The sequence below is a fragment of the Phodopus roborovskii genome, unplaced genomic scaffold, assembly GCF_943737965.1.
Source record: "Phodopus roborovskii unplaced genomic scaffold, PHOROB, whole genome shotgun sequence".
In the NCBI taxonomy this organism is placed as follows: Eukaryota; Metazoa; Chordata; class Mammalia; order Rodentia; family Cricetidae; genus Phodopus; species Phodopus roborovskii.
This window is the reverse complement of record NW_026126525.1, coordinates 7239521-7251717: the sequence shown is the minus strand read 5'-3', so window position 1 is coordinate 7251717 and position 12197 is coordinate 7239521. Positions and strand designations below refer to the sequence as shown.

The window sequence follows — 12197 nt, the reverse complement described above, 5'->3', positions numbered from 1 at the left end:
AGCCTTCCTATGGGGCAGGGCTCTGTCTCTCTTGCATTTCTGTCTCCTGTACCTAGTGATTCCCCTCTGGTCCTCATGGGTGTGTCCTGTCCCCTTCTCTCAAGAAATTAAGATTTCTTTCAATGGCATTGGCTCTCCTATGTCATTACTCAGTCACTTCTGCCAATGTTAAATCTGCAGGTACACATGAGACAAGGAAGCCTGGAGTCTAAGCTGGATCCAGGACCTCAGCATCACAGGGGTCCAACTCCTTGCAGGTTGAAAATCTTCAGGGAAACAAGATTCCCCAGGCTATCTGCAAGGGTACAAAGCTTGGGATGCCCTGGGTTAAAAGGTCTAGCTTCTCATTAGTTGTGTGGTCTTGGACAGGGTGGGAATTACAATGGCAGAATCTGTGTTTAAACATCTTATAAAGTATTTGAAAAACGCTTGCTAGGATTTCTTTATAGAACACAAATTCCCATCCATGCCCTTAGTCCTAAGACCATTCCTTCAGGAATACACATATCTTGAACCAGTCAAATGACATAGAGCACAAGCCCACCCACCCAAATTCCATCTAAAAAGCAAAAAAAGACACCACAACTCTTGGCTGCAGAGTGTAAAATGTATTGACGTTGTAAAGGGACAACTTGGAGACAGCTGAGGCCTGTTGAGACAATGCACACTAAAGACATGCTGTTTCTCAAGGAGGCATCTGAAAGGTTAGGACATAGCTGGGGTTGGAACTTGGCATTGTGCATTTTCATCTGCTGGGGTCACTACTCTAAAGTTTCTCCTAGAGTATATAGAATGGCTGCTTGCAGAGCAACTACAGGCCTATTTAGCTGTTAACCAGGCGAACTAGTTCACAATTAGATTGATCATAGAGTTAACAACAACCTTTCATTTGTTTTGTTCACTGCTATGGGGAAGGAGGTAACTTTTCCAGTTTACTCCTTGTTTACATGTTTGGTCACCAACAGACTCCAGAAAATAATGAAAAATAAGTTGGTTAAATAAACAATTGTGGTTATGTCATGGATTTTTTTCCCCAAGACCCTTAACATCACTTACATTTATGGGGGTGAGGGTGACAGCATGGCTTTTGCCATGGGGCGTTATGGAAAACTAATAACAACAAAAACAGAAACTACTGAAAAATACATCTATAGAACACAGTGGTCAGTTGTAAACAGCTCAGAAGGGCAAAGAAAACACCGTCCTTTCAGCAGGATGGGTAGTCCAACAGTGCCAAACTCCACTTTGTTTTTTGTTTTTTCTCCTAGTGGCTATTTTCCTACCACAGTGTTGCGCTTCATTATTATATTAAATAACTTATATGGGCAAGGAGGAGTGTGCCAACCAGCAGCCAACTCAAATCCTCGGAGGAAGAGGAAGAAGAGATGTTCACAACCCTGCACACGCTAAGGGAACAGCATCTGCAGTGGGTATCCACCCAGTCTTCGCCCTCTCGGGAATACTGCTCCAAACTGGGGGTGGGGTGGGAGGCGGTGTCCCCTCCCTCCTCTCCCTTTTTCATTTAAATTAACAAAGAAACATGGACTTCCTGGAGCCAGCACTCAGCTGGGTTAAGTTCCATTAGTAGCAGCAAACGTTCAAGAAAAAAAAAAAAAAAAAAAAAAACCACACACAGAGACAAAAGGAAACTCCATCCAGGTGCACAGCTGTGATTCACGTGGAAATTCCAGGAGATGAATCATGTGCAAGGCCGGGACTTTCAGAGGGTTCTTTCTCAAGTGTCTTCCAGTGAGCATTTCAGTCTCAAAACTCTTGAGTCCATCTGTCAGCTGTAGGAAGTGGGTTTTCCATCTGCTCTGCACTTGGGCCTGCTTGAAGGGTCTGCCGATTGTTTCTAGTACTAGATGCCAGAAAACAAGGGCCACACCCTCCAGGGTCTGTTTGATGCAGCAGCAGCAATAGCAGCAGCAATAGCTCCCACAGGTTAAACTCTGCCCAACAAGCTGGACCTGCAAGGCAAAAGGCAGAGGACCATTTGCATTGGCTCAGATTGCCTTGGCTTGTGCTCACCTCTCTTCTATTTTAAATGTATTTTTACAGAGTTGAAATGATAGGGTGGGAATCAAGGACGGGAGTCGTAGTAGTTCTGCAGGTAGATTGCTAGGCCCTTAGAGAGTTGTTAATGGAGAGAGCCAAAGCATTGCTCATAGTAAATATCTTGAGCAATTTCATGTTAAAACAAAACAATCAACACCATTAATGGCAGCAAGCTTTTATGTGTGGGACACTTGCATGATACACAGGTTTATGTCTTAGTTAGGGGCTTCGGTTGCTGTGATAAAATACACTGATCATAAGCAGTTAGGGAGGAAAGGGCTTATTAATGGCTGACACTTCTGCTTCACAGGCTATCCTCAAAGGAAGTCATGGCAAGCATCTGGAGGTCAGACTTTGCTCCAAAGGAAACAGAAGAGTGCTGCTTACTGGTGTACCCCTCATGGCTTGCCCAGCCTACGTTCTAATAGTACTCAAGCTCATCTGCCCAGGGCTGGTGCTGCCCACAATGGGCTGGACCCTTCCACATCAAAATTCAATCAAGAAAACTCATCACAGGTCAATCAGGTGGAGATATTTTCTCAATTAGGTTTCCAAAATTATTCTGTTTATGTCAAGTTGACATAAAACTTGCCAGCACAGTTTAGTCAGCAGATAAAGGCAACTTTCACAATATGTTCTATGACACCTGAAGTAGGTGATAAGGAAGGTGTCTGTCCTCAGATGTGGACTCACACCTGCACTGATGTGTCTCAATCTGGGAAGATAGGAAAATGTCCATGGACAAGCAGCTTGATGCTTCAAAGCAAATGTTCAGGTGAGTTTTCAGGCAGGAGCTGTCATTCTACAGAGTTTACTAACATGGTTTTATAGGTGCTCAGTTTCTTGTTTTTACCCTGTCTATGGTTGCTAGGCAGTGGCCAGCACCTGCAATGTCCCAACATCATTCAGTCATAACATAGGAACCAGGGCTGAGGAACAATGGAGTTCAAGTGGCTAGGGCAGGAGAAGCCATGGGCAAGACAGCTAAGTGCATCTGAGGAGTGTGCCTTCAAGAGCAGTTTCTGCCTCGAGAGGAGGCAGTAGAGAGAAGCTATGGTGATATTTCTGGGAAAGACAGAGCCCGTGGCTTAGATATGGAGAGGAAACTGTTCCTTGGGCTTCCTCAGAAGAGAGTTTTAACAGAAACCAGTCTTATACCAGAGAACTCCTCCCACTGTGTGCACAGGGAGTGTCCTCATCAGTGACTGACTGCCACAGCAGCAGCGGTGCCTGTACAATTATTATTCTGGTGGCGGGGATATGTCTTACAGCCCAGGCTGGCCTCAAATTCATTCCTCTGCAGGTCAAGCTAGCCTCAAACTTGTGATTTTATTACCTCACTCTCCCAAGAGCTAAGGTTCTAGGGGTGTGCTTGCAATCCTCAAACACACCCTGACTAGACAAACACTATTACTGGACATTTTTGAGTTTATACAACTATGAACAGATTCCTGCAGCTGTCTGGATTCAGTTAGCACATGGCCTCCCTCACATCATATTTCTAATTCCACCATTAAAATCTTTGGCCATGTTAAATCTTTTGGTTACCTTATACTATGTGTACAGTATACAGAGCCATGAGGAGAGAGTGTGCAATTCAGTCTTTCTTGTTGAGCCTTCAATTTATGACCCAATTACCAGATTGCAACACAACAGGATAACTATAAAAGAATTATGGGTAGGCTTGTGTTTTTTAAATATATCTGGGTTCCATGTGTAATTCAGATACGGAATATCTTGCAGAATTGAAATGATCTCTCTACTTCTTTAAATTTACAAAAAGAAAAAAAAAAGTTACTACAGCAAGCCTTACCAAAGGCTATGTTTGTTCAACAAAATAAAATAAAAGACTGCAATTACAAAGAAGAAACGTGGAAGTCAAAGTTCACCCTAACATATTTAAAGGAGTAATTCCCAACTTTTCCTTTGTCCTTCTGAGATATCATGGAGCCCTTGTTGCCCCTGAACTCCCTTCAGCCTCCTGAGGGCCAAGGTTGTAAGTCTGGGCTATTGCACAGATTTTTGTCTACTTCCCCGGGTGCCCTGAACACTTTCTGGCCATCCTGGATCACATTATGTCCTGGCTGCTTTTACCTGTTAAAATACCTTACATGCTAAAAATATGGTCACTTGTGAGTGTGTTTAAAAGTAGAATAGCAAAAGTTTTGTTTTGATTCTTTAAAAAAACAAATAACATAGCTGACTATATTTTAAATCCAGAGTCTCTCTCTTAAACCAGAGGGGGAGCTGATTGATATCTGACTGCTAAGTGATACCCTACCTTTAACTGAACTGAATTTTAACAAGTATTTTTGTTGGTGCCCCACCCAAATAGAGCTTTAAGATTATTAGAACTATTCAATAATAAAGTCTGAACTTTTACACAAAGAAAAATAGTTTTTTTTAAAAAATTTGTTTTACTGTACCACGGGGGTACCTCAATTTCATATTCTATTACATGATAGGGGAAGAACTACAGGCATGGTATCACCTGCCAGTATAAAAATAAAAAATATAAAAAGCAATAAAACTAGATGAGGGCAATGAGAATCCCAAGCCACAACTGAAGATAAGTAAGACTGCAACTGAGCGGGTAGGCAGGGCCCTCCCACACAAGGCACAAACATGGCTTTCTGAGCTGCAACCGACATTTCCCACTCACCTTAAAGACTTCCATCTGTCCTTCTCCAGATTATTTTCAGGACCTTCACTCTCATATGAAGCCAAGTAGAGAGCTACAATCAACCAAAGGAAAGAATGCGTTAGGGTTGAAGCCTTCTCCTGATACCTTAGCCCCCACGGCTAGGAGGACCTGTTCAGCTTGAGCCTAACCTCCAGCACTGGTTCAGATACACTGAGTCACAAGTTATGAAAAACACAGAACAGCACTTTGCTTCTGATTGGCCATCTCAACAAAACCCAAGGCTCTATGCTAAGAAGGCATTCAGTGAACCAAGAATTCAGGAAGCAAATAGCTTTCAGTGCAAACCATACAGCGCTGTGGAGGCATTCAGATTTACACTCTTTAGAAAGGAAAGGGTCATGGCTCTTTCTTGGCATCCTCTGCACTTTAATAAAAATCACTTGTGGGTTGCTTAAATCATAAAGAAAGTCTCAAAATTGTAAATGTTGTTGGTAATCTTATTTATAGGGATGAAAACAATCAAGTCCTCTCACCCCATGCCCCACCCCAACAGGCAATATGAATTCAAACACACTATGAGGATATACTAATTCAGTAGAGTAAAGTCCCATGTCTTCTACAAAATCTACTGGTGAATCTTCCTGTGCAGAACCTTTTTCTGCCTCTATTGCCTGGTGCTTTAACAGGTCAAGACTTTCCACAACTTTCTGAAATACTCCTCAATAGCTTTCCACTTATGCTCATCACTTTGCACAACAGGCATTAGGAAGGATGTTCACATGCACTATGCTTGGCTGATTAAAACATTTTAGGGGTAAATCATGAGACTTTCCATGCAAGAGAAAGAAATGGGTGGATCAGCTCAGAGGTCTGGCTTCTTATGTGGGAGGCAACCAAGCACAGATATTCAGGGCAGGTTCAGTTAAAGGCCTTACCATCTTCACTGAACACGGGCACTGAGAGCAGGTACTGCATAACCTTCCGGTCACGTTCAAATGGACACTCCACCTGTTTCCACGTCATGAACTCACTCACTTGTTTGGCCAGTTCCCAAAATTTCTGAAAGAGAGTGAAAGAATTGTAGGGCAATTGTCAAAAATTAAGGGCTTTGCAAAATAACAATTCCATTTGAAATAAACCCAGTTTTGAACTCCAGAATCATTGTCTCTTCTTTACTTAATAAGTACTGTATTTGCAAGCTAGGGAGGTGAAGATTTACTCACATTTACTCAAAGAGACAGTGCTGATAGGGCTGACATGGCTACTATGCTACTTGGTGGTGTTCATTTCTTACCCTGGCTTTTCTTTCAGTTTTTCAGGTTTTGAGACAGATTCTCTCTATGTAACACTGGCTGCCCTAAAATTCACTAGGAAGATCAAGCTGGCCTCAGACTTGTAATCCTCCAGCTTCTGCCTCATAAGTGCCGAGACTATGGGCCTGTGCCACCATCCCTGATTCTTCCTCTATATATCTGTACCCTACTTTATTATACTCACCTCAAAGTTGACGTGGCCATTTGGAAGGCGGTTGGCACAGCCCTCATTGAGAAAATAGATGTCTTTGATTAAGAGACTGAAAAAAGGTATCACAATCTAGAAAGAAAAAGATTCAGGGTTGTCTGGGTAAATAAGATATTTTACCTCTTGTTACAGATAGAAGCAACTAATGAACAATATTGACTTGAATTACGTGGAAAGCCACAATGAATAAGGGTACACTATTCAGTACATTCCGCACTACAACACTTGCTACCTTACACAGCTTAACCCGAGCTACAAATGTCATCAGTACCCAAGCAGTTTTGACATGTGGATGGGTGGATGGATACTTTCCGTACAGTTTTACTTACTTTCTTCAATATTTAACTTGGTAAAATTTAAAGGTTCTTGCCAACATGAAAGTATGTAAGAGAACTCTATTCATTTTGCAACCCCAAATTATAGCAAAGTCTTAAAGGCACTAAGGCTCTGGGCCCATCCCCTTGCTGTGTTCCTTATTACTCTGTTGTCATTTAGACATCTACATTTTAGTTGAAGTTTTTCTTCCTTCTTTTTTGTTTTTTGGGGTTTTGTTTGTTTGGAGTTGTTCTTGTTTTGCATTTTATCCTTGAAGCCATTGCTCAAGATAACTTGACAGCTGAAGGTTTTAAGCAACAGTTGCTTCAATTTCCTGTTGAAGAAACCTGGCTGTGTGAGACAACAAGCCAGTACCTGCTGTCCTGGAAAAGCCCCTTGGAAGGACTTGGCACCATTTGTTGCAAGACAGATGCGACTGTTCAGAAAACAGTACACTTCTCTAATGATACCTTCTTGGCCTTGATTCCTTGGTTTCAGTGGGTGGTACTTAGCTGGTTAACTTACAGGAACATTCTTTAAAATTATCATAAGTCTGACCACACCCATCACAAACCGAGATCAAAGTTCAGATACAGTAATTTATTTTTCCTCAAATGCAATGTATTTCAATCAAAAAGTTCTGCAAGGTAAATAATGCATCAAACAGATTTTTTGGAAATTCTGAAAACCCCAAGATCAGGTCTTTGAAGTCTCCTAAGCTCATGACTCATGAATGTGAAAACAAACCTTTTGGCTCACACTCAAACAGCAGGTATTAACTCAATTCTAGAGAGAAATTCCGATTTTCCCCCAGAAGGCATCTTCAAAAGGCCAAATCACCTTTCAAATTTTTGTTTCATTGATCTCTGAAAATAATCAACTTTATCTTCAGCTTCATTAGCACCCCCAACTATCTTTTATTTGTGCTTGTCTATAAAGGCCCTAAAGCAGAATTAGCAGAGTGTGTGTGTGTGTGTGTGTGTGTGTGTGTGTGTGTGTGTGTGTGTGTCTGAGTGTGTATGTCTGTGTCTGTGTCTGTGTGTGTGTGCACTATCATTCTATAGTGCAAGGGGAAGACAAATTTAAACACTGCCTCTTCCAAGAAAGCCTTATGGCTGGGAAGTGCTGGGCTACAGACATCAGTTGAAAAACTGAATCTACACCTGGCTAGTAATAAAAGCCAGGGGTTGGCTGAACGTAAGGATTTTGTTTGTGGATTTTGTCTTGTCTTAAATGTATGTGTTGTTATTTTTGGTATGGCCTGAGAGACACATACCTTACATTTTTAAGTGGCTGGGAGAGGGCATCAAAATAATAACTTCAGGATACATGAAAAATCATATGAAATTTAACTGAAAGTGACCACAAAGTTTCTCTGGAGCATGGCCATGCTCATTCATCTAGCACTGGCTGGGTCTGCTTTCTGCCACTATCCAAGTGAGTGTGCACTTAGAAGGCAATAAACACACATCACCCTGTGACAGCCCCAGGGAAACAGAGACACAATGAAAATCAAGAGGTAGTAGTTTACAGTGCAGCAGCTTTTAAGCAAGACGTTTCTATGCTGCTCCAGTTCTTGGGGCTGGGCTGAGCCTCATGTACAGTCTTGGGTTGGTACTTAAACTAACTTCTCAGTTCTTGTTATAGCCTATAAACCATGGGAGGCAGAATTTCTTCTGTGAATTTTGCACTCTGTGCCCCAACAAGAAGCTCTGCTTCCAGGAACATGGCAACACAGCCAGCCTCTCTTGGGGCACTTGACTGCTCTGTGTCTCGTGCCAATGAGAGTCATGAGAGTCCACACCAGGTTTGCACAATGAATTGAATAGTGAAGAGGAGAAGAAAATAGGAACTCCAGATTGTTGTGAGATAAATAAAGAGAATAAGTCTTTATTCTGTTAGGTCTTGACGATATCATTAGTGGGAGAAGTTCTCAAGTAGCCATATCTATACACACACACACACACACACACACACACACACACACACACACACACACACACATATGGTAGGATCATATATTTCTGGCTGGCCCTCAAGCTTACTATGTAGCCAAGGGTAATCTCTAACTTCTCTAATTCTCCTGAGTGCTGGGATTTCAGACATGGGCCCCCTCCTGTGGTTTTATGTAGTGTTGGGAACTAAACTCGACAGTTTGTGTGCACCCTAGCCAAGAACTCTACCAAATCTACATTGTAAATTTCCCCTTTAAAAATATTCTGAATTCTGGGGCTGGAGAGATGGCTCAGCAGTTAAGAGCACTGGCTGCTCTTCTAGAGGTCCTGAGCTCAATTCCCAGCACCCACATGGTGGCTCACAACCATCTATAATGGATCTTATGCCCTCTTCTGTCATACAGGTATACATACAGACAGAGCACTCTTATACATACACATATAGAATACACAAATATATTCTGAATACACACACACATACACACACATATACTGAATACATACATACATACATACATACATATATATTCTGAATTCATTTGGGTCTGGGAGGCTAAGACTGAAGGACTGCAAGCCAAAGGCCTGCCTGAGCTACTTGGTGAGATTTTTTTCTCAAAAAAAAAACAAAACAAAACAAAACAGTGAAATGGCATTTGGGGCTATAGTATAGTTGAATGGTCGAGTGCTTGCTTGGTAGGCATAAAACCTCTAGTCCCTTAAAGTCAAATATCAGTGATTCAGAGTCAGTCTTTGTACTTTAAGGCATTATCAGTTCCAAGTCTAGAAATAGATGGTAATGAAGAGGACCAAGTTTACGGAATCAAATAGGATAGCAAGGGGATTGAAAACCATGTAATCACATGCAGCATGGTTAAACACCAAGAGACACAAGTCCTCCCAGGGAGGAAAACTATTTAGAGAACACTTAAGAACTCCTGTGTAGAAGAAAGATTTTATTTTTTGCACAATAGGTACCTTGAAATGTGCTATTCTGACCACACAAACTTGAGATTTGGAAAAAATTACAGCCCATTACTCAAGATGTGCTGCCTGGCTGTACAGGGGACATTTCTTTGGAGTAAAGTGCTCTCTTGGCCAAAAATAATCTCATTTTTCAATAAAGAATAGATTTGACCAGACATGTTTCCATTTCTTACCTTTTGAGCCCAATTATGAGAAAACAAAACACTGTGCTTCTTCAAACGGTTGTAATCATGCTTGTTTTATCAGCTACGGGGTACAGTCTATACATTTACACACAACTGGCTTTTAAAGGTGGACAGAACTTACTGGGTGATATAAAGGGTAAATAACTAGGTTTGCTTTCTTTTCTGGGAACAGCTGGTGGAGCTGCTCAAGTGACATCTCTTACTGGCTGATGACAGAGCAGCAGCCCCCTAACAGACAAGACTCCATACCCCCCCTCCACCAATCCACTGAGGGCCATGTGGTGAATGAACCTGGTACCCACCCCAGGAAGATGTGACTCGGTCTCGCAGCCTCCCTGCATCCTTCACTTCAGGATGTCAGGGTCCTCCCACACATCTGTTCATCTCCGGAAACTTAATCCACTTCAGCTTAGCTCTTTTCAGAAAAATATAAAACCTAACAAACTCTCAAGCAACTGGAAGTTTCCTCATTTGAAAATCAAAGTTAATACATTGACTGTTTCTCAGACATCATCAGAGCCAGAATTTCAGTTGTGCTAGAAGAAGTGTCACATGTTTAGAAGGAGGAGCTTTCTTAGTTCTTTAAGCCTGGCGATTCTGTGGGGGTCTGACTTAGAAACTGGGGAATATTTTAATCCTGTTTTCCCAAACTGGTTGATAATATTGTTAACATGGGGGCAGAATTCAAATAGATGGTAGCTGTCACTAAGAAATCAGCGTTAGCTGTTTATCATAACTGAACATTTACTTCTCATGGGGGCAGAATTCAAATAGATGGTAGCTGTCACTAAGAAATCAGCGTTAGCTGTTTATCATAACTGAACATTTACTTCTCAAACAGCAAGACGGACAATGTGTCCTTCCTGTGAGGAACTGAGACAGAGATAAGCCAATGGGACCCTCAGAGTCCAGTACTCCGGAGATTTAGGGTGGTGCCAATGAGTAGGAGACGGGACAGGATCACACAGTTTTTAGAAACTGCCCCTGTATTTTTCATGCCACCTACATATCCAATTAGTAACAGCAGGCCTAATGTTATGGAAACTAACCTACTTTCTGAGAATAAATGACATAGCTGTGGGAGGTAAGCTAATTCATTTGGAAGAAAAGGTTTCATTAAGCTACTTTATACAGAACTTAAATGTCTTTTCTCTATTAAACCAAATTACTCTCTAAAGCTATTAGTCACCTTATCATGTGACTTAATTTCATTGCCTAAAATACAACTAAGACACACTACAGAACACATCAAAAATATAATATGCAAGTAATATAGTAATACACAATTGCAAAATTGGTAGTGCAAGTCACTTCTCTTTGTCCACAGCTCAACATAGCTCTATGTTCCCCTTCCTCATGTACCAAGGGATAAAATATTTATAAATACCTCTCTTAGATCTGAGCTGGTAAAAACAGCCCCAGGGAGTAATTCACATCTCATCAGTGTAAAACACGGCAAGTCTACAAGTAATGTACACTTTGCACAGCCTACCTTCTCTCTGCTACTGTGAGCAGTTAGAGACCTTTGTGCTGCCCCTCGGAGAGCTGTTCTGTAGTTGTAGAAATTGCTTGAAGGGTCCATCTGATGCTGTAGAAAGACAACATTATTAACTACTCATTTCTCTACTGTAGACATTTACAGGGTCATGCCTTTAACTATGTGAACAAATTCAAAGTTAGGAAATTCACTAGAAGTATGATTTATCCAACACACACACACACACACAAACACACACACAAAACCTAGAATTACATAGGAAGGGCTGTTCGGGTTAACCAAATTTGCTCCAACAGTGGTGAATGAATATTTTAAGGCAATGAGGATACTATACAGAAGCATATAAGGCCAACTGGAATGTAGACCTCTCTACTGTTCAGGACTCTGGGTCTATTTTGGCATACAAGATTACATGACTGTGAAGTCAGCATCTTCCATCAATCACTCCCAAATGCCCGTCTCTGTTCATAAAAGAACCTGCCTTGATCCCATTTTATGTTGCCCTACTCCAGTTAGAATCCCGATGCTACCTCTGGATCTGAACGCCTTTCCCTTTTATGATCCTATCTGATGAGGAAGCAGCATCACAAAGTGGAATTCCATCCAGGAGCCTTGCTATCCTGCCCAGGCAGCCCTGAAACTCATAATCCTCCTGCCTCAGCCTCCTGAATGCTGAGATCACAGGCATGTTCTCTCCATTCAACTCTAAAACACCACTTTCACATACCTCAAGGATGTCAAACTTCGCAGTCTTCACTTTGGCCCAAGTTTTTTTTAGTCTCGAGACCGGGCTCATATTCATACCAGCTTCCCGTTTAAAATGGACATGAAGAGAAGAAAATGGAAATAGGGATGTAAGAAGTCATTCCAGCTTAGATTCCTAAAAAGCATATGTTACTAAGCATCGATAATTGAGTTCTGCAACTGGGGCTAACAGCCTCATGTTTTACAACATTTCCTTGCAAACGTTTCCTCAGCTCAGTTGCAGCAGAGCCATGAACAGGGCTGAGCACATTTCTTGGGGAAGACAGCAAACA

At 41.7% G+C, this 12197-nt stretch overlaps 1 protein-coding gene across 3 annotated transcripts in view; it reads right to left on the bottom strand.

Annotated features, from left to right (window-relative positions):
* Window positions 1-593: 593 nt before the first annotated feature.
* The window catches only part of Rasgef1b (RasGEF domain family member 1B), a 154157-nt gene continuing 142553 nt past the window's right edge, over window positions 594-12197 (bottom strand). For all 3 annotated transcript variants that reach the window (XM_051198638.1, XM_051198637.1, XM_051198639.1), the window contains exons 9-14: window positions 11888-11967; window positions 11155-11250; window positions 6200-6295; window positions 5638-5761; window positions 4721-4793; window positions 594-1970 (exon numbers count right to left, since the gene is read on the bottom strand). In XM_051198638.1, coding sequence (XP_051054595.1) covers window positions 1946-1970; window positions 4721-4793; window positions 5638-5761; window positions 6200-6295; window positions 11155-11250; window positions 11888-11967 — 494 coding nt within the window. In that variant the 3' untranslated portion in view covers window positions 594-1945. The remainder of the gene's footprint in view (window positions 1971-4720; window positions 4794-5637; window positions 5762-6199; window positions 6296-11154; window positions 11251-11887; window positions 11968-12197) is intronic.